The 27567-nt window shown below is 57.1% G+C and overlaps 1 protein-coding gene across 1 annotated transcript in view; it reads right to left on the bottom strand.

The window, feature by feature from the left end:
• The window catches only part of SDK2 (sidekick cell adhesion molecule 2), a 50847-nt gene that overhangs the window by 12428 nt on the left and 10852 nt on the right, over positions 1-27567 (bottom strand). The window contains exons 2-18 of the mRNA XM_054394081.1: positions 18430-18589; positions 9132-9238; positions 7693-7840; positions 6349-6482; positions 5065-5176; positions 4713-4903; positions 4458-4541; positions 4189-4383; positions 3873-3989; positions 3523-3690; positions 3150-3252; positions 2715-2891; positions 2491-2627; positions 2148-2295; positions 1936-2076; positions 1660-1841; positions 1278-1393 (exon numbers count right to left, since the gene is read on the bottom strand). Coding sequence (XP_054250056.1) covers positions 1278-1393; positions 1660-1841; positions 1936-2076; positions 2148-2295; positions 2491-2627; positions 2715-2891; positions 3150-3252; positions 3523-3690; positions 3873-3989; positions 4189-4383; positions 4458-4541; positions 4713-4903; positions 5065-5176; positions 6349-6482; positions 7693-7840; positions 9132-9238; positions 18430-18589 — 2420 coding nt within the window. The remainder of the gene's footprint in view (positions 1-1277; positions 1394-1659; positions 1842-1935; positions 2077-2147; positions 2296-2490; positions 2628-2714; positions 2892-3149; positions 3253-3522; positions 3691-3872; positions 3990-4188; positions 4384-4457; positions 4542-4712; positions 4904-5064; positions 5177-6348; positions 6483-7692; positions 7841-9131; positions 9239-18429; positions 18590-27567) is intronic.

Raw genomic sequence — 27567 nt, 5'->3', positions numbered from 1 at the left:
ACAAGAATCATGGCCAGCAGAACAAGTGAGGGGATTCTGCCACTCTGCTCTGCTCCAATGAGACCTCTCTCGGAGTATTTTGCCCAGCTATTAGACCCCCAATACAAGAGAGACATGGACCTGCTGGAGTGGGTCCAGAGGAGGGCCACAAAGATGGTCAGAGGGCTGGAGCACCTCTGCTATGAAGACAGGCTGAAAGAATTGGGGCTGTTCAGCCTGGAGAAGAGAAGGCTCCAGGGAGACCTTAGAGCTGAATTTCAATATCTGAAGGGAACCTACAGGAAGGTCAGGCAAGGGCTATTTAGAAGGGCTTGTGGTGACAGGAAGAGGGGCAATGGTTTGAAACCAAAGGAGGGTAGATTCAGGTTGGACATTAGGAAGAAGTTCTTTACAATGAGAGTGGTAAAATACAGGATCAGATTGCCCAGGGATATAGTTGAAGCCCCATCCACCCCTGGAGACATTCAAAATCAGACTTCATGTATCCCTGGGCAGCCTGATCCAGTTGGAGGCATTTCTGCTGACTGCAGGGGAGTTGGACAAGATGCCCTTTGAGGGTCACTTCCAACCTGACGCCATCTGTAAACACACCCAGGCAGGTTTCAAACATCTCCAGAGACACTTTGACTACCTCCAGGCACCCCTGGCCTCCCGTTATTTACTCAGAGTTGATTAAATATCAATGAGGGGGGCCGGGGAGGCCGGATGCCTCCCTCAGCCAGCGCTTCCCCGCGCCTGCCAATACGGAGCCTGCGCGTCGCGATTGACTCCCATCGATAACGAGGCGCAGCCAGCCGCTCGCCTGCCTTTAGGAGGGATGTTTGGGCCTTTTAATTGGTTATTGTGCACCATAGCCTATAGCAAGCTTAATTAAACACTAATTAGGCCCTAAAAATACTAATCAAAAATACTAAGTGGCGTTTAATAAGAACGTTAAACATCCTCCTTGCTCCGGTTATCGTGTTCAGCGGCAATTAAATTCCTGAACTTCTCTCCCTTTTTTTTTTTCCTCCATTGGATTAAGAAACAAGTTTAATGTTTTCATCCAATTTAATTAATGTAAATGTGAATTGATTGCAACTTGGAAATAATTACAGAACATGGGAGACTCCGAGCCCACGCAAGTGTTAAATCTCAGTAAATAAAAGTCAGGCCAGAACCAATTCAAATCTGGGGTTTCAGCGAGGAGGAGTCAAGGCACTTTGTGAGGATCAGCAAAGAGTTTTCCCACCCCACCTGCCCTGGTTCTGGGGAGACCTGTGGGAATCATCCCTCACCTTGTACCCCTGGTTGATGCCATTGATGAACTGGGGGCTGGGAGGGTTCCAGGTGAAGCGGATGGTGGTGGAGTTGGTAGCCTCAGCCTGCACATTCCCCGGGGGCACTGTGGGGACTGTTGGGACAAAGCGATAGATTGCAGCAGCTCCAGCTCCACGAGATCTCCTCCAGTGGCTGAGAACCAGCCCCTCAGGACCTTTAGCACCCACCCTGGTGCCTTAATTTGCCCCATGGCTGAGTCCACCCTGCCCTGGCTTGAAGCCCCTGCTCATCGCTCCCCAGCACATCCCAGTTCTCTCGGGACCCTCAAACCCATCCTCCTGCCACCCACAGCCTGTTGCTGTTAGGGTGAATCCCAAGGCACTGTCCACCCCTGCCTACCTCCCTGCAGTGTCCACTCGGTCACCTTCATGCTGTAGACCCCCAGGCCAGCGCTGTTGTATGCTGCCACCTCGATCTCGTAGTTGGTCCAGATGATGAGGTCCTCCAGGAGCAGGTTGTTGACATCAGCGTTGGTGATGTTCTTGAACTGGTAGCCCACGGGTAGCCCAGCCAGGCAGTACCTGGGGACCCGAGGTTGTCAAAGCTGCCAGCAACCCCACCAAGCCCCTGGGATGCTGGGGATGGGACACCCACACTCCCTTTGCTGGTGCCTACCGGATGATGTAGCCCTTGAGGACACCATTTTGGTGGCTCTCAGGAGGAGGCTGCCACTGGATCATGATGGACTGGTTGGTGCGGCCACTGGCAATGACATTCTGCGGGGGTGCAGAGGGAGGCTCCTCGGGCAGGGACACCCTGCAAGGGATGAGGTGGAGGTGAGCACCCAGGGCCACCAGCCTGCCCAGGACCCCCCGGCTGCAGCTCACCTCTCTGTGTCCTTGCTGAACTGTCCCCTGCCCACATCGTTCACAGCACAGAGGCGGAACTGGTAGGAGCGAGCTGGCACCAAGCCCCTCACCATCACTGATGTCAGCTCGGGGTCCACGCTGGCCAGCAACACAGTCCAGGGTGCATCTGTGTGGGGAGAGGGGGCCAGCAGGGTGGAGGACCTGGGCTGTGGGACACTTGAGCCCCCTGCCCAGCTATTGAGCCCTGTGGTTCTCAAGGTCCCTGCAGCATCCCTTGCCCACAGCTCCCAGGTGATGCCAGAGACCCAGTGCCAGTGCAGCTGGGGCCAGTGGTGCTAGGGAGGAGGGAGCAGCCCCTTACTGTTCTCAGAGACCTCCAGGATGTAGCGGAGCAGGGGGCTGTTGCCATCGAAGGGCTTGGCCCAGGTCAGGTTGATGGCACGTTTCTCCAGGGGGCTGAGGGTGGCCACAGGGCTCTCAGGGGCATGGGGGAGCTGCCTGGACAGGGGGGTGAAGGAGTGGGTGGTTAGGGATGGGGAACAGCCCAGAGTGTGGCATGCCAGGAGGGATGAGTGGGGGTCTCACCGGACACGCAGGTGGGCGCTGCGTGAGTCGTTGCCCCCTGCTGAGACCACCTTGCAGGTGTAGGTGCCAATGTCACCCGACCAGGTCTGGGAGATGTGGAGGGTGCCCATCTCGTCCAGGCGCACTCTCGGGCCATTTTCTGGGCTTAGTGGTGCCCCATCCTTCTCCCAGACATACCTGTGATAGGGTAAGGTATGTCCAGGAGTGCTGGCACCCTGCAGCCCCCCAACAAGGAGAAGGGACCGGGGTCCCACCGGTGCGCCGGGATCCCTGTGCACAGGGCACCAGGTGGCACTGCAGGATCACCAGCTGCTGGGAATGGCAGCACCTACCATCTCCCTGCTCCCTCCCCAGGCATGCAGGCAGCAGTGATGGCAGACAGGCAGCCTGAGGATGCCCAGACCCCCCTAGCCCTCCCAGCCCCACCACACATACCTGACATCCACACTGGGGTCGTGGGTGACACCACAGCTCATGGCAGCCTTGGTACCCTTGATGACACTCTGGTCCTGTGGCGGGTCGGTGATACGTGTCCTTGCTGCAGGGGACAAGATGAGTCACTGGCACTGCCCAGAGCGCTGCAGGGGTGGCATCACCAGGGACAGCCCAAGCTTGCATCCATCCAAACCCACTGGCCACATGCTAGTGCCCACCCTTGGCATCCCCACAGAGCTCCATCCCGCATCATGCACAGTGGGAGGCAGCACCCAGGCACCCATGGAGATGTGCAGGGTCCATCCTGCACTGCTGATGCAGGCAGGGTGGCTGCCAGGGCCGGGTGACATGGGCACACTGGCAGGTGCCTTACCCCAGACAACCAGGTCTGCAGACGCCTCGTCCACACCACGGGAGTTGGTGGCCAGGCAGGTGTAGGTGCCAGCGTCGGAGAGGTGCGCAGGGCTGACCAGGAGGCTGCCCGACTCCAGGAGGGTGAAACGTGGGAGCTGCACCGAGCCACTGGCCAGGATACGCTCCCCTGGGTGACACGGGGGAGCCTCATTAGCCCCCAGTGCCCCAAGCCCAGTGGCCACTGATCCTGGTGGCCATGGAGCTCGAAGAGGATGCCCTGCAGGCATGCAGGCAGGCAGGGGCGGGCAGGGCAGCCACAGGGCTGGGAGGGCAGCCTTGCCCACAGCTCAGTGCCCCCAGCCCCCTTACCTTTCTGCCACGTGATGGCCGGGCGTGGGGCCCCCGAGGTCTCACAGTTGAGGATTACAGACATGCCATCAATCACCGTGCTGTCCTGGGGCCCCCTGGTGATGTTGGGAGCAATGCCTGTGGGGCAGACAGACATACAGCCCCCCAATGAAGCCCTTCCCAGTGCTCAGCCTGGAGCTGTCCGGTTCCCAGGGCACGGAGGATCTTGTCCCCACAACAGGGTTTCCTGGGGTCCCTGAGCACCCTGTGGAGCCCAGCTGAAGGGTCCCAGGCTCATCCCACTGTGACATCCAGGGCAGGGGGTGCTGGCACCTACTGGTCACGGCCAGGTACGTGGTGGTCTGCACCTCGCCGGCCGCGTTGCGGGCAAAGCACTGGAACATGCCGGTGTCATCGGGGGCCAGGCCACTGATCTGCAGGCTGCCATCTGCCAGGAGCTGGAAGCGGGACAGCTTCTCCAGCTGGATAAGGGCAGCGTCCTTGTACCAGGCCATCTCAGGTGGAGGCACACCTGCAAGGGACAGGGCCATGCTAGGCATGGGGTCACAGTAGTAGCACGGGAAGGGCAGCTGGGGAGTGGCTCACCTTTAGCTTGGCAGGGGATGGCCACCACCTTCTCCATCTCAGCTGTGATGTGCCTCTCTGGCTCCTTGATGAACTGCGGTGGCTCTGCAAAGGGAAGCCCAGTGATGGGCAGGGAGTTGACTTACATCTCAGGCCCTCCAGACCCACTATCAAACCATCCTGAATGACCCTGTTGCTTCCCATCTCAGCCCTGGGGCTGAGACCACCCCAACTCATTGCACACATGGTTTGGGCTGCCCACTGCCAGCTCCTCACCCATGACAGAGAGGTAGGCACCCTCAGCCACGGCAGGCACGCTGCTGCTGCGGAGCACAGCCTCGCACTCGTAGTAGCCACTGTCGCTCAGCACGGGGTTGAGGATGGTGAGCCGGCGGCTGTAGTCACTGATGCCACTGGAGAGGGGCGCCCCGTCCTTCTTCCAGATGATGTGCAGTTTGATCAGTGGCCTGCAGGGGCCAGGAGCATGTTGAGAGTCAGCCTCAGCCTCCATTGGGCCCCCCACCTCTCTCCATCCCACAGGACCCAAGTTCTGTGGTAGGAAAGGACCTGGGGGGAGCTGGGAGCACCCAGCCCTGGGGAGATTCCCCATCCTCATCTTGCTACATACCTGGCGTTGGCCACACACTCCATGGTCACCTCTGAGGTGCCAGCCACTACACTGGTGTTCCTGGGTGGGACAATGATGGTTGGTGCAATAGGATCTGCTGGGCCACCCACATCTGGGGAGAAAAACACCACAGAGACAGCCATCAGAAATCCCCTGCTCATTCCCAAAGCATCTCAGCAAGGCTGACGTGGCACCCAAAGCCCTGTGCCTCCACTGCCTGGCATGGAGGAGGCAAAGGTGGCAGGGACCAAAGGCTCTGCTCTTCCACAGGAAAGAGAAGCAAGTCCAACCTTGGCATCAGGGTGCCTTCACTCAGCTCTCCCTAAGCTCTCTCTTCCCACGGGAGCCTGTGGCACCCCCACGGCACTAGCCTGGTCCCCAGGATGTGCAGCAGCTCTGGCTGGCAGGGAGGAGGGAGAAGGGAAGTATATAAAGCAAAATGATTGCAACAATAAAAAACCCTCGTGTAGGCGCTGTAAAAATGCGATCGGTTTGAAAGCTGCTGATAGAGCTGAATCCATAAACATGGGCTCCAGGTTGTTTATTGCACAGCAGGAGGCCGAGGTAGAGAAAAAAAAAACAACAAACAGATTAATGGGGCAGGAGGACACGCAGAGCCCTCACCGAAAGGGATAAACCCCCCACGGAGCCGTGGGAGGGAAGATGCAGGGAGAATACCAGGAGGACTGATGCCCCTGGGATGGGCTGTTCCTGCCTCAACAAAGACCAAGGGACCCTCAGCCAGGTCCTGCAGAGTCCAAGGGGACTGGAGGGATGGGGCCATAGGGATGTCTATCTAGTGTGAGGGTTTCCCTGCCCATGGCCGGCAGGTTGGAACTGGATGATCTTTGAGGTCCCTGACAATTCTGTGATTCTGTGTCCCCCTGGCAAGAAGTGATCCAGAGCAGTATGAGTTGAGAGGGGAACATAGGCAGAAACAGGGCAGCATGTCCTGCAGCAAGGTTGCTTCTGTTGGGGCTACACTGCCCCATCCTGTCCCATCTTATCCCATCCCACCTTATCCCATCCCATCCCCTAGTCCTGGGGCATGGACAGATCCAGCCCTGGCAGCAGAGATGGGATGGGGTGGGAGGCTCTGCCCAGGACACAATTAAGAGTTTGCAGCACAGCCCCAAGCGCCTAAATAAATTTTGAGGTGGCTGAAGTGTGAAGTCAGCAGAAGCTGGAGCCTCTGAAGAGATTTACTGCAAATTGAACTTGGGGGAGAGCCAGGCAGCGCAGGGGGAGTGGGGCTGGGGAGGGGGCAGTGTCCCCTGCACTCACTGGCCACAGTCAGCGTGATGGGCTGGCTCGTCTTGTTGTCACCGTTCTTGTCGTTCACCGCCTGCACGTAGTAACGTCCTGCATCCGGGGCCACCGTGGAGAGGATGACGAGGGTGTTCTCCAGCGTGATGGCTCTGCAGGGACGGGAGGCTTGGCATGGGATGGGGATGTGAACCCAGCAGGGACAACACTGAACCCAACGGGGACAGTGATGTGGTGAGCTGGGACCCTTGCACCCACCCCCAGCACCCCCAGCAGCCTTGGGGCATCCACATGGGCCAGACAGGACCCCCAGTCCGGAGACAGGCATGGCCACAGAAAAGCTGACTGGCACTGGGATGGGCTGCCCAGGGAGGTGGTGGAGTCACCATCACTGGAGGTCTTTGAGAAAAGATTGGATGTGGCACTTGGTGGCATGGTTTAGCTGACATCGTGGTATTAGGTCAGAGGCTGGACTTGATGATCTCAGAGGTCTTTTCCAGCCTCAATAATTCTGTGATTCTGTGACCCCCAGCTTGCCTCCCACCTGCCCCAGGCACTGGCTTGGCTTGGCTCAACCAAGCTCCAGGCAAGAGCTGGGACCTTCCAAGACTGAGCCCCAGACCCCTCCTGGCAAGCAGAGCACATCAGACAGCGCAGATTAATAGGACTTTTTCTTTTTTTTTTTTTTTTTTCTTATGGAACGATCTAATCTGCTGGAACCATAAAATGGTTTGAGAAATACAGTTTTTTACCATTAAATACGAGATAAAGGAGTTTTATCTCCTCCATCCTGCTTTGCAAATCGAAAAGGAGACCAGTTCAATTCCTGCATAATGTGGGTTACAAATTCAATTCCCTCACGCTGCGTCTGTCAGCGCCCAGCTCGCCGCTCCGGCAGCGCTTGGGGCCTGACGCAGTCCCGCTGGACCCCTGGGCATGTGGTGTGCCCAGCTCTGTCACACTGGCTGTGCCCATTTCCCCTTGCCTTCCTCGCTCTTTATTTTCATTTCTTTAAAAAAAAAAATAGTTTCTCCCGTGACAAAGGGAGCCAGCAGTCCCCCAGCCTGGGTTTTAGCACCAGGCACTCCAGATACCCATTAAACATCCTTAGTGCAAGGACAGCGGCAGCCGAGGGAAATGCAGCCCCCCTCCCGGATGCCAGGGGGATGCCAGGGGGATACTGGGGGGATGCCAGGCGTAAGACAGAGGGATCCTAGGGGAAATGCCAGGGGGATGCTGGGGGGGATGCTGGGTTTATGCCAGTGGCATGCTGGGGAGGATGCCAGAGCTACATCAGGAAGACCCTGGGGGGATGCCAGGGGGATGCTGGAAGGATGCTGAGGGGGTTGTAGGGGTACTCACATGCGGCTGCTGGGGGAGATCTTCCGCCCATCGCGGAACCAGGTGACCTGGGGCTGGGGGAAGCTGGCGATGCGGGGGGCCCGGATGACGGCTGCCTCCCCGTGGGACACGCTCTGCTGCGTCTCGCTGTCCTCAAAGCTCCCCATGTCTGCAGAACATGTGACAGAACCATGTTAGGGGCTAGGGAGAGGGGCTACAAAGCACCCAGGGACCCATCGGGATGCAGTCCTGTGTCTGGCTGGGGGAGAGCTGGGGGCTATGGGGGTGGTCTCCTCCCAGGGATGAAGAGGGGGTGCCCTGGGGTCTGCTTTCTGTTCTTCAGCTTGGCTGGGATGGGGTGGTAGTGGAGTAGCTCAGACCCCATGGGCTGTGTTCACACCAGGATCCATCCCTGCAGTACCCAGAGCTGCCCAGCTCCATCGTCAGCACCCCAGCCCATGTGTGCCCCACCAAGGATTGGGTGCAGCTGCAGTGAGGAGGGTCCAGTCCAGGGGCTTCCCAGTGTCTCTCCCTGCCTGGAGCATCCTTGCATGACCTTGGCTCCATGGGCAAGGTTGAGGCACCCACTGCCTGCATCCTGCCCAGCCATTGGCAGGCTGGCAGCAGACAGCAGCTGAGGAAAGCAGAGTGAAGCAGGGGGCATGAAGAAAGGGGCGCAGAGGATTTTTATTGACTTCCCTTAATTGCTGTAATTAAAAACATGTAAAGAATCTTTTTTTAATGACTTTGCCATTATCATTAGTTGTTAGCACAGCTGCCGTATTAATTTCTCATTAGCTTCCTGATTTGTCACTGCTCCTCAGGAAGGTGTTTAAGGGGGCAGGACCGGGGGCACCCCAGAGGGAAGGAGCGACAGAGAGGGGCAGGTCCCCTAGGGGCACAAAGATAGTGTCCTGAGTCCTAGAAGCCTCCTATCCTACTTAACTCCCCATAATGCCTCTGCATCACCCCCCAGCACAGACCCCTGTGCAGTGTCTGTGCCAAGCCACCCCACCTTGTGTACCCCATTTGCTTCCAGTAACGATGACAGAGTTTGCTCACAGTGCTCCCCACAGCCAAGCAGGAGCAAGACTGCATTCACACAGCAAACGGTTTTGCCCCTCCAGGGAGCCAGTGGTGCCATGGGTTCCCCAGCTCCAGCACACCCTGCCAGCACTCCACACTCTGCCTTGCCCATGGCGTGACCCCCTGAAGATCCAATCACCATGGCCTGACTGGGCAATGGGAGCAGCAGCAACAGCTCCATCCCCACCAGCATCACCCCAGAGATCCTCCATACTTGTGTGTGCCTTGGGATGCACCAATGCTGGAGCCATTCTGTAGTGCTCGAGAGCTGGCTGTCCCTGGCAGGTCCCCTGCCAAGCTGGGTATCCCCAGCTGCTCCCCTAGAGCAGCGGAGGTCCCTGAGCAGTGCCCTGCCAAGCAGGGCTGTCACTTACAGGCCACCTGCACCTCAGTCTGGCGCTGCAGCAGAGCTCCCATCCGATTGCGGACAATGCAGCGGTAGAAGCCGGCATGCGTTCGGTCCAGTGAGGTGATCATGTACCTGGGGAAGAGAGAAGCCACCTCAGCAGTGGTGGAGGACATCCAAGCCACCATCACAGCCCCTGGGAGAGGCTACAAGTCCTCCACAAGCCTGCCATTTACCACTAGGCAGCAACCCCTGCTCCAAGTGCCAGCTCTTTCCCTGAGAAGCAGCTGCTGGAGGTATGTTTAGTCCATGTGTATTTGTGTCCATGCAGGCATGCATGTGTGCACGCTGAGCAGATAATACAGTGTCCCTCACTGCCACAGAGGGACTTATGGCCACACACACAGGAGCTGCTTTTGTTGTACCTTGCATGCACACATGAGCTGATGTCCATCCCCTGCCTAGTGCAGCCATGGATGGAGACTCATGGATGCACTGGGCATGTGGTTTTGAGCTGCCAAAAGCAGAGCCAGCAACCTGGCACCTGCTGTCCTGACCCCTGCACTGAACCCCAGAAGCATGCTGGGGTCTGCCAGGACCTGCTGGGGTCTCTCCACTTCAGCCCCACAAGCAGCTGAGCCCAGCACTGCTCCAATCAGCCGGCACTGAGCTGCCTTATCAGCCCCAGCCGCTGCTCTTATCAGCCACCAGCAGCTGATGAACAGATAAAGGAAATAACCACATCTCGATTCACCCACTGCCCCTGAGCATTGCCCCAGTCCCTAAGCTGGACTTTGCTGCCACCAGACCTCCACCAAGCACTCCTCCCAGCTCCCAAGAGGGATGCAGGTGCTCCAGCTCACCCCCCAAAACAGGCTGGGCCCCCTTGCAGATGGGTGACCCTGAGGGTTACAAGGAGGGGCTGCTGCATCACCTTCCCCAGTGGGGCTCCAAGATAAAGCAGAAAGGAAATAAAGAACCAAGCTCAGCCCTCCCTGCCCAAAATCTAATCTTGCATTAAAACACGCCGTGGGCTCTTTCGGCAGAGCTTTGTTTGTTCTTTTAATAACTGAGAGTAAATTAAACTTTCATAAGACATGAGGAGCACGTCCCCTCTGCCAGGAACAGCGACGGGCCCCTGTGCCCACCTCCCCAGTGTGGAAGATGGCACTGGGGACACAGGACTCCTACATCGCCCACAGACATTGCTGAGCCGTGGTGGGCACAGCAGGGCTGGCATCAAACCCTCTGCCAACACCCACCCCCCAACACCCACGTGGTGTGTTAGGGGTCACCCATCCTCTCGGGAGAAGGGAGACTGCCCTTTGAGAACAAGTCCTTGAGTGTCACAGCTGATATTTAAAAATGATCCCCAGAGGCTTTAAATAAGATATTTCAATTCCAGGGAGCTGTCAGGAGCTGTGGCGGACACCAGGAATAATGGCCCTGCTCTCCTTGGGGTGTCCTCCTTCATAAATCACACACATGCACCATGGCTCCTAAACACACATTTGCACGTGGGTGGGTGGACAGACAGACGCTCACTGATGCTCAGATTCCCACACAGACCTCCTGTGCATCCCCTTACCACATCCTTGCTGCCACATCCCCTCCAAACCCTCATCCTGGGAGAAGGGGACCATTGCAAAGCCCCAGGCACAGACCATGGGCTACTCTGTGGGTCCCAAACCACCCACATCACCCACACCCACACACAGGTCACTGCAGCGTCTTGTCATCACGCAGCAGGAGCCAGGACACCTCTGTGGGCACAGGGAGTCTTAACCCACTCTCCCGACCCCCCCGCAATGGGGACACCTTGCAGCCCCAACTAACAGGTCCTGTTGCCCATGCCACCAGAGCCGCAGGAATTACCGGGAAGCGGAGCTTTGCACACACCTGAGAGGCTGAAAATAGCCCGGAGAAAGGAAATCAATTACCGGGCAGCCTGGCCCGCAGTCATTAACCAAAGACAGCAGAGACTTTGTTCTCTGCCGCTCGGCTTCCACCCAGGCTTTTATCCACCACCACTCCAATTCGATTTCCTTCCCCCATCAGGGCATGGTAACCGATTCCACACACACACACACACACACACACCCCCGCAGAGGGAAGTGCTGCAGGGCAGGAGGGGGTGGAGGGGTGAAGCAGGCAGCCCTAGCACCTCACACAGCCACCCCCAGATTGAGCAGCCACAAGCCACAGCCACGGCTGCTCCTCCATGGCCAGGAGCTACCTGCTTTTCCATGCCAAGCAAGCAGCTCTTCCACTTGGGGCTGATCCTGGTGCCCGGTGCCCATGGGCACTGCCTCAACCGGGTCACTCTGCCCATCCCCTGACCCGGAGGCACATTTTGCACTGAGCCAGGGCTGAGGTCTGGCCCTGCTCCCAGCACAGCCCTTGCTGCTGACTCCACTGTTCCAGAGGCTTGTTTGGTTTGCTTGCAGAGACGAAGGCTGACAGGGCATTGTCTGTGGGGACAAACACTTCCGAAGTGAGGAGTGACCCAGGCTTCAAGAAAACACACTGATGGAAACCAGTGGCAGTCCCCAAGGCTCGGGCAGGAAGCAATTGTGCCACTCGCAGCCTCAGGGTCAGGATGGGGATCGGGAGCCAGAAGCCCTGTGCCAGGGAACCAGTGGGTCTGCAGAAACCGCTGGTCAGCAGAAGGCTTTGGCACTGGGTCGAGCTGACAGATAGATGGGCTGAATGTCAGCAATGACAACCTCTCCATCTATCCATCCATCCATCAGCTCACAGAATAACAGAATTGTAGGGGTTGGAAGGGACCTCTGGAAATGATTGAGTCCAAACCCCCTGCCAATCCAGGTTCACCTCAAGAAGGTCACACAGGAACATGTCCAGGTGGGCTCTGAGTGTCTCCAGAGATGAAGACTCCATCACCTGTCTGAGCAGCCTGTTCCAGTGCTCTGTCAGCCCTAACGCAGTTCCTCCTCTCATTTAGATGGAACTTCTTGTGTTCAACTTTGTGCCTGCGACTGGGCACCACTGAAAAAAGACCGCTCCCATCCTCCTGCCACCCACCCTTTAGATATTTACATGCATTTAGGAGACACCCCTCCCACTCCTCTCAGTGTTCACCGTTCCAGACTAAAAAGACCCAAAAGCTCCACCATGGTGAGGCAGGGCAGGTCACAGCACCGTGAGCAGCCACAAACACCCCTCGCTGTGCAACCCTAGCGAGGTGCTGGCAGCATGGGCACTCTGGTGGGCACGCCGGCTGCATGCACCGTGACCTGAGTCACGGCAGGGCGCCGCTCCGGCAGAGCCGTGCCCCAGCCCTGGCTGATGCTCTGTTATTGTGGGGTTGCTGCGAAGCGCGGGGCTGACGCTGCCTAATCATTATTAGATTGAAGGGGAGGAGAGGGGTCGGGAAAAGCAGCAGCCAAAAGATTCGATCCATCAAACTGAAAATCAGAAGGGTGCAGAAATCTGTGTGCTTCTTCCAATGTCGCCCAGTAACAGCAACAGCTGGATCGGGTTTTGGCACGGTCCCCTTTGATTAATATCCTGTATAACGACTAATTAATTCTGGAGGGGACATGTATTTGAATAGTTACTGTGAGATAATGAAATGTCAAGTGAGCATTAAAACACACTTAGCAAAGGTTTAACGACTCCAGCATCTGAGCCCCGCGGCCCGGAACCTCCGCCCGCGCCCAGCCCCGCCCTGGGCTCCCCTTCGGCGTCTTTTTAAACAACCCCCTGGTATTTCATCAGCCCCCTCTTAACTGGATTATTGGATCTCAATTAGCTCCTGATTGGCAAGGGCTCTGTTTTGACACAAGTGGCTGGAGCTGCTTCACCTCTCCGCCTGCCAGAAGCGTTTTCCTGCGGTCAGGGGAACTCGGCGGGTGCCGACAGCCCTGTAAATCGCAGCCTCAATTGGCCCTGCCAGAACAATGAGCCATTTAGTAATTAATGCCCTCGTATTAATCTGCCACCTTCGTGCAGAGCGGGGAGAGGAGTGAGCACACAAACCTCCATCCCTCTTGTAGCATCTAGAGGGCTCCAGCACATCCCTCACCGGGAGCTCGGCCACCAGCACAGCTCAAGTGGCACCTTCAGGTCCAAGGCCCCTCCTCAGTCTCTTTCTTGCAGCTGCATGAGCCCACTTAAGATCTTGGCAAAAAGATCTCAATTATCATCTTCGTCCTGTACACCTCTTGCATGCCCCCTGTGCCTGGCAATTGCTGCCAGCCCTCCCCTGTCCCCCTCAAAGCCAAACAAGGCACAGAGAAAGGCAGGAGCTGGAGCTTTCACAGCACAAGGACCCCCAGCAAAGCCCACCCTGTGCTGCCCATTACCAGGTTGGTGCTGCCTCACTGGCACTGCTGGAGGCTTTGCCACATGCAGCAATGCTGAACAGGAAGCTGGTAAGGCTGGAGCCACAGGCACCAGAAACTCACTGCTGGGCTCCCACTGAGCTTGGTTGAAGCTTCTCTGATGTACATCAGCTCTAATTAATTAGATTATCAAATGGCAATTAGCTCCCCAGAGCAGAGGGCTGGGCTTCAGCCTTGGTCTGGCAAAGAGCTGGTCCAGCCAGAGCAGGGATGTGCTCCTGGTGGGCAGCAGCACAAGTTGGGGTCCCAGCAGGGAGCTGGGGGACAATCACCCCATTTTCCCCCAGGTCTGTGTTTCTGAAAGGGTACTGGCTCCACATTATAGATAATCTGGGGGTTAAGTATTGGAATCAAAACTCTAGGGTCCTCCAAAGGCCTTAAAAGCTCAGTGGGGTCCTGTGTGCACTGCATGCCAAGTTCTATGCATCATTGGGGACATCCCAACCCAGCAGGATGGGGGATGAAAAGAGCCCTAGGTCTGCCCTTCCTCTGAAAGCCAACACATAGCAGCTCCTGCCAACCCACCCCATGCACAGAAGCAGATGGGGATGGGTAGAAAGCACCATGTGCTGAAATACCAACCCCTGGGCTCAGCGGGTCTTGGTGAGGGGCAATGGGGCTGTGCTGAGCTCCAGGAGGCTCAGCCAGACAGACCCTGTTTAGCTGGGGGCAGGTGCGGTGAGCACCGCAGCGGCAAAAGCAGGCAGTGCTGGAGATGTAATTACACTTTCCAGGATCTGAGCTCCCAGCAAACGGGATCTGGGCTCTTGGGAAGAGGTGGAGGATCCTTCAGCAGCTGCTGGGCTCCCACACCAGCTGTGGAGGGACGTGGGGAGAGGCAAGAGGGCTGATTTAGTGGGTAGAAGATGCATCTCTATGGATGGAAGTCTGTCCAGAGGTAATCTATGCATAAGGTAATTTCTGAAGGCAGCAGGACTCGATGCAACCCTTAATAGGACAATCTCATGTGATAAATTACCAGACCCAACTAATCTGCATGTTAAATTTCTTGTAGGAGAAATAAATATCCTCAATTCACCAGAGAAGCTCTTTCCTTCCGAGGATTTCATTAAAGACATCAAGCTGCCTGATTTGCATGTTATGATTCCTGGTATGAGAAGAAGTCAGGCTCTGGAGAGCTCGCAAGAGAGCCCAGCACCGGCGAGATTACGCACGGAAAAACAGAGCTGGCCCTGGAGAGAACAGTGCCAGCGTGCCAGGGCACAGGAGTGCAGCACGCAGGCAAGCCTCCACCAGCCGCCTGCCCTGCCAGCACCTTCCAAAAGGCCACAGCAGGCATTGGAGGGGATGGGGCTTCACTATGGGGGTCCCATGGGAGAGCTGTCTCCACACCCCCCAGAGCAGGAGCCGGCAATGGAGGCAGCATGTGGGTGAAGGCAGGCTGGTCCCCAATCCTCTGTGGTCCTCAGGGATGCTCCCAAGGGGTTGGCTCCACACGCAGAGCCAAGGTGGTCCCAAATCTCTCTCTCTCATCCCTGATCATACTTCATCCCCAGGGATACTGCTGAGGGAGGATGGCTCTGGATGCACATGGTCCCCAATCCCACGGTGGTCCCCAGGGATGCTCCTGAGGGAGGATGGCTCTGCATGCACATGAAGCCAGGCTGGTGCCCGATCCCGATATGGCCACCAGGGATGCTCCTGAGGTGTTAGCTCTACCTGCACACAGAGACACTGCCTTGGCTCTCCCTGGCTTGGGGCAAGGGACCTGCCCTCTGCTGCACACCAACAGGTCTCTCCGGTGGCAGGCTGGCGGCTGAATCGCTGCGGGAAGAAAAGGGCGGTCGCCATGGAAACACGCTGCCAAACGGGGAGAGAGGCTCCTTCCCTTAAAATGTGGTGTGAGCTCGTCTGACCAGCAGACGAGAATGAACCAGGGTGGTTCATGGGGAGTGCAGGACCAAGATGCAAGCCCAGATCACAGCCTCCCCCCGGCAAAAGGGGTAAAATGCACAAGGGCGATAGCAGCAGTGGTGTGGGTGGAGAGGATTTCAGGAGGAGCAGTGAGGATGATGAGGATGAAATGCTCAGTGACACACTGTCCTGGCTGGGAATAATGAGGTGATGCCACCCCGTCCAGACAGCACCGTGGGCACACCCCCACCACAGCATACAGCCCTGCTGCAAAGCACAGAGCATCCCACCACAGGCACAGCCAGGACCTGGGGACAGCCCCTCCTGCCCCCAGAGTGGGGACACACCGTGGCATACACACCAGCCCTGAGCTGGAGAGAACCAGCTGCAGCCCACGTCCCTCAGCCACACTGCCAATGCACCCAAAGGCATTCCTGGCCCCAGCACGGACAGGAGCATCCCTGAGCCTCCTCGGCCATCAGCACCAGCCCTCCCCTCTCCAAGGATTACTCCTTTTCTAAACTCGTTAACTTTTAATTACTACCTTCCCACTGCCTGAGCAGGCTGGCTCCACGCCACCGACATCTCTATTAAAATTCAATTTCTGCCCATCATAACTAATTCTGGTACTTCGCCTTCTCCACCAGCAGCCTTCAGTTCCAGGAGAGATGTCCAGACTGTCATCTCCACATAGGAAATCCCTGTGGAGAGCCAGGGACGGGCAGAGGGAAACCGATGGCAGCAGGCTGTGTCCTCGCCGCGGCTCGGAGGGGTTAAAGGCAGGCAGCGATCTGCAGATTTGCATAGAGGCTGCTTGCTTCATTAGCTGCTGCTCGGCTTGTTTGGGTTTTCCCTGTGTGTTTGTTTATTTTCTTGCTTCCTCCCTTAATCCTTTCTGGCTGGATGCTGGAGGCGAGGGCTGGGGGGCTCCGGGGAAAGGGAGTCACCTTGGTGCAGGGACACAGGGATGCAGAGCTGCTGGGAATCCCAGAGCAGAGACACAAGCACTGGCCCCTTTCCTACAGAAGGGTAAACTGAAGGAAACCCAGAAGCAAAGCCAGGAAAGGAAGACAGAAGGCCCCATCCTGCGTTCGGAGGTGCCCCCCAAGTGCCCCCAACCTGCTCTGAGGACAAGACAGAGGTCAGTGTTCTGGTGTCTTTCTCCTGCCTGGGATGGGTGGCTCTGCCCTAGCGCTGTGGGGCTGCCCTCAAGGAGCCCCTGCCTGGGCTCTGCATTCCCCCACCCTGTTGAGACCACCATCCCCACAGCCTCAGTTAAAGGCTGACATTTTGCTTCATTCCCACTGCAGCCACCATGATATGAGCTACAGGAATCGTGGGGCTCAACAGATCTCTGAGCTTTAACAGTGGGTCAAGGGACCCACCCCACAGAGCACCCAGCACTGCTGCAAACACACAGCACCAAGCCTGGGTTACTGGGGACACTGCAGAGCTGCAGCCACCATAGCTGGTGTGCTGGTTTGAGGGTCCCCATGGATGGCCACTGCTTCAGAACCTGGCATGGCATGTGGTCCCAGGGTGGTGACCCAGCATGGCACACAGTGTCAGGGAGGGGACCCAGCACCCAGCATAGTACCCACAGTGCTAGGGAGGGGATCCAGAATGGCACATGGTGCCACAGAGAGGACCCAGCATGGCACACAAGTGCTAGGGAGGGGATCCAGAATGGCACATGGTACCAGGGAGGAGATCCAGCATGGCACACAGTGCCAGGGAGGGGACCCAGCACCCAGCATGGCACACAGTACTAGGGAAGGGATCCAGAATGGCACATGGTGCCACAGAGAGGACCCAGCATGGCACACAATGCTAGGGAGGGGATCCAGAATGGCACATGGTGCCACAGAGGGGACCCAGCACGACACACAGTGCTAGGGAGGGGATCTGGAATGGCACATGGTACCAGGGAGGAGACCCAGCATGGCACACAGTGCCAGGGAGGGGACCCAGCACCCAGCATGGCACACAGTACTAGGAAGGGGATCCAGAATGGCACATGGTGCCACAGAGGGGACCCAGCACGACACACAGTGCTAGGGAGGGGATCTGGAATGGCACATGGTACCAGGGAGGAGACCCAGCATGGCACACAGTGCCAGGGAGGGGACCCAGCACCCAGCATGGCACACAGTACTAGGGAGGGTATCCAGAATGGCACATGGTGCCACAGAGAGGACCCAGCATGGCACACAGTGCTAGGGAGGGGATCCGGAATGGCACATGGTACCAGGGAGGAGACCCAGCATGGCACACAGTGCCAGGGAGGGGACCCAGCACCCAGCATAGCACACAGTACTAGGGAGGGGATCCAGAATGGCACATGGTGCCACAGGGAGGACCCAGCATGGCACACAGTGCTAGGGAAGGGACCCAGCACTCAGCACAGCACACAGCACTGGGACTCAGCATATGACACAGCACACAGTGCTGGGGAGGGGACGCAGCACCCAGCAGGACACCAGGGAGGGGACGTCACCCAGGCACATTGTCTGTGTTCCTGGCACCCCGGAGCAGTGCCGCGTTGCTACAGCAACAGGAAGCCTTTGGATTCAGCGCCTTTAGAAGGGGAAGGGCTCATCTCAGGCTGAATTATTGATTAAAACCCAGAGGATGACACACGCAGACAGAGGAGACGCGAGAGGTGCCCGGCTTCGTTTAGAGGAGAGCTCCAAGCAGGCTGCGACAACAGCCCAGCTGCTCTCTGGCAGGATGAGTTGGCACATGGAGCTGTATGCCCAAAACCAGGGTGATCTCTCATGCCAACCTTTCCTGCTCCTTCCCCTGGTGAGGCCATTCTCGGTGAGCCACGAGCCGGCCGTGATCTGCAGCCCAGTGTTAATCCTGCCTGTGCCAACACCTCCTCCCTGGCGGTGCCCTGCTTAAATCCACTGTTTGCTCTCCAAACACAGGCAGCAGCTCCTGGCATGCTAATGGCTGCCTCCTCCCCACCGTGGCACTGTCTTGAAGGGGCACCAGCCATACCCAACTGTGCCATGGTGGCTAGCAGAAGGGACTGGTGTGCCAGGCAGGATTCGCCCCAGTTGCTGGGCAGTGGGGACTCACCGGTATTCCAAGGAGAACTTGGTGAGCTCCCGGCTGTTGTGCAGCCACTTGAACTCCAGGGGCCAGCTGCCCTCTGCCATGCACGTCAGGACCAGGCGGTTCCCCTCCAGATGGACCTGGCTCCGCACTGGCTCTGTCTTAAAGTATGGAGAGACATCATCTGTGGAGAGAGAGGAGAGAGAGGGGATGAGAGATGTGCCAGCCCCATCGCCTGCCAGCTCCTCAGCAGCACGACCACAACCCAGCAGCATGTGAGCAGGGGGGGACGCTGGGGGTCACCTCGCTGGCTCCCTGTCCCAACCAGACCCCTCCACTGACCATTTTCCCTGCCTTGAGCCATCTCCCAAGCCTGTTGACAAGAGCTTAGCCCATCTAGGGTTTATCTAAGCTGCTTGCTTTGCTTTATTCCCGGCTGCCTTTGTAGCATTTCAGAAGCACTGAGCTTTTAACTCGGGGGGGTGAAGGGGGTGGAGGGGCTGGGAGCAGAGTGAGGCAGAAACACTTACTCCTCTCCTGTTTTATTTGCTAAGTAAAACTATAAATCCAAACACACAGCTCCATTTTCTGCTTAACAAATGGAAGCCCTTTTACTTCAAAGACACATTCATATTCCCCAGCAGCTTTCAAGTGCGCTTTCAATCACGGCTTTAGGTTTTTACTTTGGGGTAGGGCTTTGCTTTCTTGTGTCTGCAAGCTGAATTCCTGCCAGGGCTCTCTGCACTGTGAGCTGACACCAAAGCAGCTCCCATGCCTGTGGGCTCCACCTGCTTCAATGCCCTGAGCACCTCTGAGCTCCTGAGCAGCACTCTGAGGGCGGTGTCAGAAGTTTGCAGGAGCTCAGAAGCACTCAGACACCTCCAGATGTGCACTGAGGGGGTCTCTCTCCTCTCCTTCCTGGCAGGGTCCAGCTCCTGCACACCCTGGGGTGCCTGCTTGCTGCATCCATGTGGAAATACCCATCTGATCCACACCCAGCTACCCTGTCCCCAGGGTGGGCACAGCAGTGCTGACTGCCAGGCAAATCATTAGGAGGGAAGGAGCTGCTCATGGCTCCTTAATTTAATCCTCCTTTCTGGCCTTCAGCAGCACTGGCTGGCATGGGCAGTCCTTTTCCCAGTGCCTTTGCCCCAGGTCCAGGCTGGAACTCAGCATCAGGGCACCCCACAAAGCAGACATGGGACACTGGGTACAAATTCTAGAGCCACCCAGCACCCCAGCTGCAGGGGCATAAGGGTGCCCACGGGCACCATGGCAGCTCAGTGCCCCAGATCTGAGGTTTGGCAGTGGCATGGGTCACACTCTGCACACATGGGAGCAGTGACATGCACATATGTCCCCACCATGGCCTGGCAGGACCTTGACGTGCAACAGCAAGGCTTTGCCCACCCTGGGCTGGAGACAGCTGGGATTACCACAGTGCTCAGGTGGGGCCATAGCAGGGCCAGAGGCTAGCTCCAGGGCTAAACACCTCATGCACAAAACCAGTAAATGAACCATGGACCAGCCTGGAGGTTCAGCTGGGCAAGATGCAGCAGATGCATTGCTGCAAAACAGGCTGGTGCCCAGGCAATGCATATTGGCCACGCATGCAGGGGCTGGACCAGAAAGCCAGACCACAGAGCTGTGCTGCCAGGGCCTGGCTGAGTCTGCCAGTGGCAGAGTGGGACTGAGATGTGGCACGTTCAGTGCACACTCCCCACCACAGCCAGCAGCAGCCTTTGGGAGGTGTTTGGGGAGCGCCTGGGAGGCATCTGGGGAGCAGGGTGCTCCTGGCACACCCTCCCCCCTGGGCCTGCACGCCGTTTGCATACAACCTAATTTGATTTTAAGCAGCTAAGGCTCATCTCGCTTTGAAGCACCCCAGCCATCTGTTCTGCATTAAGGGGTGAAAAACGGTGCAGAGGAGGAGAGGCAGCTCCTAACTCCGCTATTGATCCTGCGATCGTTATCCGCCCGCCAAGGTCATGGCAGCCGCCTTGCACCCAGAGGCTCCTGCCCCCCTCACCACAACCAGCTCCTCTGCAGCCCTGGGAAAGCCAAAACCATCCCAGCCATGGCAAGGGGCAGCAGGGCTGGGAGGCCCGGGAGCACTGTGCATCCTTGTGAGGGTGAAGGTGGCACTGAGATCTGGCCGTGCTCCCCTGGGGTGTCTGTGCCAGAGCGGCTCCGGCTGCACGTATGAGCAGCCATGTGTGAAATCCTCATCATCCTCCCAGCTGGTGAGGCCACCCAGGAGCTCAGCACCCTACCAGGGACCTCAGTCCAGCACCAGGGCAGCAGAAGGAAGCCAGGAAGGGGAACATAGCTGGTTTGGTGCTCCAGAGAGAACTCCAGAAACAAGGAAGCTGCTCCCAGTGTTCACCTGCCCACCAGCCCCCCCAGCTCTCAGCAGCAGCACACAGTGCCATGGCTTGGAGGGAAGAAGGATGTAGAGGGAGCTGATGTCAGCATCACAGAACATTAGAGGCTGGAAGAGACCTCCAGAGATCACTGAGACCAACCCTGCCTGAGCAGCATCACCCAGGGCAGGCTGCACAGCCCCTCCAGCAGCCCTCCCTGCCTCAGTTTCCCTCTGCTTCCTAGCAGCACACAGCATCTCAGCTCTGCTCCTGGCAGTCCGGGGAGAGTTCCTCTCTCCTACCATCCTGGCAGCATGACAAGCCCCAGCACCATCAAATCTGGGGGGCACAAGGATGCCCGCTACTTCACCACAGAGCTGCAGTTGCCCCAGCCCTGGACCCAGTGGGTGGATTCCCCAGTGTGTGACAGCCATGTCCCCCCAAAAGGAAGGGTCATTACTGCTAATTCCGCCTATCCCCCATCTGTTGTGACTGTTTACACTTCACTTGCTAATTAGAGACTAATTAGTTGGTGCAGAAATTCATCACTTTCCAAACATAAACAGCAGCGAGAGGCATCCCCAGGAACATCTGCACATCTGCCAGCAGCACCAGCCGGGTTCTGTGCCATGCCATGCCAGGCCAGCACGGTCCCCTCCACTCAGAAAGGTGCCACCAAACCATGCCATCTCCATCCTGCCCACACCAGTGGCTCTGAGCCATCACACCCAAGCTGCCAGCAGTGATGGATAGGACAAATAGGATGCCAAGAGCTAGCAAGAGGGAAGGGGGACAGGAGCAGGGATGGTCCCAGCCTTCTCCCTCCACTGCCCACAACATTTTAATGCCAGGGCCTCACAAGGCACTAATCCTGCCTAATGGGATCACAATCTTTGCCCCTGCACTTTATTTACAGAAGGGCTGCCAGGAGCTGGGCCTGAGCCTGGTGCATTAGTGCCAGGGAGGGGGTGTGGATGTAAGGCAGGGGGGCCCTGGTCTTGCTGAAAGAGCTGTAATGGATCCTAATTCCTGGGTGTAATGGGTGAGCTGGGAACTAAGTCCCCTCTCCCCAGCTTCAAATCCCTCTTGATGGGAAGGGACAGGGATTTTTAAGCCCAGAGGAATCCCAGAATGCCTGCCAAGGGCAGGGCTCTGCCAGGCAGCTGCTGGTGGGGGTGGGAAGGAGGGTACGACCAGCCCATGCTTGGTGAACTCCAGCAAGCTGAGAAGAGAGGAGAGCACAAAGCCTGACTCCACAGGTCCCCTCAGCCACCCAGGAAGGAGCAGCAGCTCATGGGACACCCAGGTCCTTCTCCCATCTTTGCTGTGGATGCTTCACACGAGCACTGGCTGGCACAGGTGCCCCTCCCTGCCTGGGTTCAACCCTTGTTCAGCACAAGGTCACCACCCTGCTGGCCCCCAGGGACAGGAGGTGACACCCAGCTGCTCCCATCCCCAGTTGGCTAATTAGAAGTTGATCACCTTAGCGTTCATTCCTCCTAATTCCATGAATCAGAGTGAGAAACAGCAGGGTGTACTGCACTGCCCAACCAAGCCAATGCCCACCAGTGCTGGTGGGATGCTCTGAATCCAGTCCAACTGTTCCTGTGGGCTCCAAGCACTAAGTTGCAGCCCAACCAATCCTAGGTACCAGCACTCAGCACTAACACTCCACTTGGAATAAATCCCTGTGGGCTACAAGCACCCAGTGAAGCCCAACCAACCCTTGGGTACCAGCACCAACACTCAACCTAGATGAAACCACACCATCATCTTCCTCCCTTCCCACCTCTTCAGTCCTGCCAAGATGCAGCCAGCACACAGCATCAGGCCACAGAAGAGTCTGTTCCACTATCTGCACCTCAAACACAGTATGGGGAGGAGAGGGACAGAGCTGTGTCCCTGGTCCCCAAGCTTTGCAGTGCTCCTCCTGAGGGCATCACCACCATGCAGACAGCAGGATGGCATCCCTCGGGGACCGCTAGCACAGCTCCTGCTCTGGCCACCCTGTTTCCCCACCCCCCCCCCCACCCCACCCATTAGCATGGGGAGATGGAGCTAAATCTCTTCTGCATCAGACTATTGCTGGCTCTCCACAGCACGAAGAGATTAAAAAAACAATAAAGAGAAAGCGAAACCCTCTGCTATAATTACCAGCCTTTAGCCGCCAGCGGAGGCAGGGAAGGAAAAAGGGAGAAGGGGGGGGGGGGGAAGGGGAAAAAAAGAAGGAGAGAAGCAGCAATCCACTAAAATTTTAATAGGAACCACTGCATTTAATTTAACGACACATCTTTTCAATTACCAGAATAATTGTTTTATTCATAAAAGGAGTTTCAATAAGAGGGTAATTTTCCTTTGTTTTTATTATTCATTTGGGTAACATATTCACGGCACAGCTTCCCCCTGGCGCCGCAGCAGCCGCTCCACATCTGGGGGGGTTTAGGGGGGAAGGGATGTCAGGGGGGGAGTTTGGAGGGAGGAAGCAGGGAGACCTGCAGCCAGTGTGGCAGGGAAGGGGTTAAAAGCACCAAGACACCTCTTGGCACCCAAACATGGTGCCCCTGGGGGACCACAGCATCCCTGAGCAGTCACAGCCCTGGGTGGGTGCAGCAAGAGATCACCCCAGGAGAGTCATCTTGGCCAAGGGGACAAACCACGTCCCCTCTGTGGCCACCCAGGAGACCCATCTTGGCCAGGGGTACAAACCACATCCCCTCTGTGGCCACCCAGGAGACCCATCCTGGCCAAGGGGACAAACCACGTCCCCTCTGTGGCCACCTCAGCTAGGTGGGCCCATGTCCAGGGAGGGACCTGGCTGGGGACAGGTGAAGCTCCATGCCACACCAGCACCCAAGGAGCCAGCCCTTGACTAAGTTACATTTTCTGCTTGTCAGATGCCAGCCCATGGTTGAGAGGCATCAATTTTTCAGTGGCTGTTGGTAAAGCCATAAGGCTGATCAAATGGCACACGTCCCTGTGGGCACCAAGGGCATAGCCCTGCTGTGGCAGCTCCTGTCACCACAAAACCCCAGTGTCCCCAGCATGGTCCCCACATGGGGTGGTGGCAGGGGCCATGAAGAGTGGGTGGCCAGCAGGTGCTGGGGGATTAGTAGAGCTTTCCACCACTGCTGGAGCCATTAGTATTCCTGAGAGGAGGTTTCATCCCATTAATAAAAAGCAAACAGAATTGAAATGCTGAACGCTCCCAGCACCTGGAGAGCTGTGGAGCACGATGTGCTGCTAAGCAGGGACTCAGGCAACCCAGGGGACACAGGCAGCCAGGGGCTGCCAAAGGTGAAGCCAAGCTCAGGGTTGAGATGGCATGGGCATCCTTATGAGCCCCACTTGTCCCCTTGCCAACACCTGAGCTGAGAACAGACATCCCCACCCAAACTCCCCACACCTCTGGCCTTTGCTTGCCAGAACCCATCTGTCCTACTGGCAGCCCCCAGTCATGCCAGCACCATGCCCTGGTGCCCACATCATGCTTCAGTAGATTGATGTCCCCTCCAACTCATGGTCTCTCCTACAGCAACTCGATGCTGGGTTCGACTTCAGGGAAAGGGTGACAGGAAAAGTACCAAACCCAGCTGCATGGTGATGGAGAAGCACCAGCAGTGCTTCCCCACAGGGGAACCAGGCCCCTAAGTGGGGCAATGCCAAGACACCCACCAGCATGGGGCTCCTGGCAGAGCCCAGCTTTCATCTCACCACCCTGCAACTGCAGGTTTGTCAGCAAAACCCAGCAGCAAAGAGCTTTGGTGCCCCAGGACAGCATGAGAGGCACCATGCCAAAGCACCCTTGTTCTAACTGCTCACACAACCAACCTCAGCAGAGCATGGCAGTGCTGTGGCCCCATGGGAGAAGTCATGTGTGGCACAGCACAGTGTAGGCTAAGGTAACTCAGACCAGGCAAGACAGCTCCATCCTCCCCAGTACATCACCTACTAAAGCCAATATCCATCCCAGCATCAGCCCTCAGTCCCTGGCAGCAAAAAGGGTTGGTCCAGAAGCACAGGGTCAGCCATGGGGAAAGTTCAGCCATCCCTTGGTCCTCTCAGGCCAGGGTGGTGGCCATGGGGTGACACAGGATGATCTCTGTCCCCACTGGCACATGGAGCAGTGCCAAAGATACCCAGCACAATCCTGCCCATGTCCACCCCATAGATCAGCCAGGCCACCCCACACACCTCTACCCATGGTGGTCAGGCATTGGAATAGGTTCCCCAGGGGGACTGTGGAGTCACCATCCCTGGAGACGTTCCAAAAAAAGTGTAGACATGGCACTTTGGGACATGGTTTGATGGCCATGGTGGTGTTGGGTCAACAGTTGGACTCCATAATCTTAGAGGTCTTTTCCAATCAAAACAATTCTCTCTATGGTTCTACAGTTGAGAGACTCTCTGGTGTCTCTTTTAACAGGTTTCCTTTTCCTTTTTATTCAGAAAAAGGCATAGAGAGGCAGGTATGTCATTAATCCTTCACCACTAACTTTGCTCCCTTCCTTCCCCTGCTTTCCCCCTCCCCTTCTCCCCTCACCGAGACCAGGAGCTTTAAAACTCTCCTTCTGCTATTAATCACCAGCAAGCTCTCTGCTATCATCAGTGTACTTGCCATAAATTAATGGAGGCCTTCTTAATCAAATCTTATCTCCTCTCCAAGCACCCAGCAAGCGGTGCTGGGGTTGCTGTCCCAGTCCACCCAGCCATGAAATGCAGTTTCCAATGCTCCAGTGGATTCGGCAGCTCTGCTCCATCTCCTCCTCCTCCTCACCCACACCTGTACCTGTGCTATTCCAGCAGCACTGCCTTGGCTTAGGGACACAGCCTGCTAACCAGGGAGGTGGCTCCCAAAAGCCAAGCTCCATTTCTCACCCACTTACTGCCTTTATCCACAGCCTCCATGGATGGCACTCGCCTGCCTGCACTGTCTAGAGGGCACAGCCAGAGTCTGGGGGTTCAGTGCTCACTGGCAGCATGAAGCTGCAAGAGCAAGTGTGGGAATTCCTCCTGCTGAAGGCATGGGAAGGCAGCAGGGCAACAGCACAGCTCCTTGTGGGGTCAGCTAAGAGGGATGCCCTTGAGTTGTCATGGCACCCAGGAGAACATCTGGTCCCCCATCACTGTCCCTCATCTCTGGCCCAGCAGGTCTCCCTTCTCCTCATCCACAAGGTACTTTCCCACTGCACACAGCTTCCCAAGGGCACATGCAGCTCCGGGATGCCAGTGAGGACCCACACACCTACCCCAGGTGATGCCATCCCAGGGTGGCCCCTGCCCCACGCACATCACCATCCTCCCCGGCAGCAGCTCTGTACCAGACTCCAACCCCAGACCTCCTCTGAGCTCCATCCTAGTTGCAGCAGTTCCCCCAGCATCATAGGGGGTTCCCAGGCAGCAAATGTGAGCTGGGATGGAGGGAGACCTGAAAACGGTGCCCCACACCTCCTGCTTCTCCATGCTGAGGCTGCTAATCACAGCCCTCTGCTGCTCAGAAAACCCCACACTGGCTGTGATTTTTCTGGCATGGCAGAGCTAGTTCTGCCTTCCCAGTGGTCTGAGACTGGCAGGGGGGGCTTCAGTTCAGTCCCTCCTGCAGCACCCCTGCCCAAGCCAAGCCCTAAGCAGTGGGGAAACGGTGGGCACTGGCAGCCATGCCAAAAAGGAGCTGCTTCTCCTAAAGCAATTGCAGAGCAGAGCTAAGAGGGTTTTTAAGAGAGGCAGAACAGCCTGGAGAGCCTCCCTCACTCAGCCCCAATCACGTTGAGATCACAGGAACAAAACATCTTTGTTGCACATAAGAGGTCCCTCAGGCCCCAGCCTTCAGCAGGTCAGTGCAGGGCTGCACCACCTGCATCCAGAGGATCCTTCCAGAGGATGCAGGAGCATCTCCAGCAGCAAACCCTGGAGCTGTGCCAGGCTTCATGCCCATCCAGCCTACGACTGGGCACCTTGGGGGAAGGGCTGGAACAGGATGGTGTAGCTGAGGGGCTGCATGGGCACCCTGTACCCTCCAGCCATCTGCCATCAGCACTCACCCTGTGACGACCTTGCTGCTGAAGCACATCCACCTCTGCTCTGCTGCCTCACGCTGAGCCCATCAGTCTGCTCCCAGCATGGGCATCTGCTGCTCTGCCATGGCAAAGGGGCACAGGCAGAGGAGGGGGTGTCTGCCAAGGGCACACAGCCCCCTAGGCTCAGGCAATGACTCCTGCCCTCCCAGAGAGGTGCAAGTGGGGCTGGGCACCTTCTCATCCCTATCCCATCCTGTGCACATTTGTGCAATTGCTTTAGCAATTTCCTTGCAGTGGAAAAAGGTCTTTTTCTGGAGGGGGAGAGCCCTTGGGGCATGGAACCACCTCCCAGCAAGGCTGCAAACGTGACACCAACACAGCAGGAGGGGTCCAGCAGTGGAGGGGAGCCAGACCCACCATTGCCACCCAAGCAAGGAGCCAGACCAGACCCAGCAGAACCTACAGCTCTGGTGCTGCTGCCCCACTCTCCTGCCCCTCCCTCAGAGGAGATTTGGGGTTTCTTACATGCCATAAGCCGATTGCAGAGGTGTGTTAACTGGATTAGGTGGGAGGCTGAGCGAGATGCAGACCTGGAGGAGCTGCTCAGCAGAGCACAGCCCCTGCCCGTGTGACACTGGCAGAATTTGCAGAGCCGGCTTTTACACTGATTTTCTTCCCTTAAGCCTTGGGAAAGGTGAAGCTGCAGGAGAGATATGAGCTCCACCACCTCCTCACCCCTTGCAAAAACCCTGCAGGGCTCCAGCACAGGCTGGCAGCAGGGTCAC

The sequence above is a fragment of the Indicator indicator genome, chromosome 29 (genome assembly GCF_027791375.1).
Source record: "Indicator indicator isolate 239-I01 chromosome 29, UM_Iind_1.1, whole genome shotgun sequence".
Taxonomy (NCBI): domain Eukaryota; kingdom Metazoa; phylum Chordata; class Aves; order Piciformes; family Indicatoridae; genus Indicator; species Indicator indicator.
The sequence above is the reverse complement of the archived record's forward strand: the minus strand, read 5'-3'. Positions and strand labels throughout refer to the sequence as shown.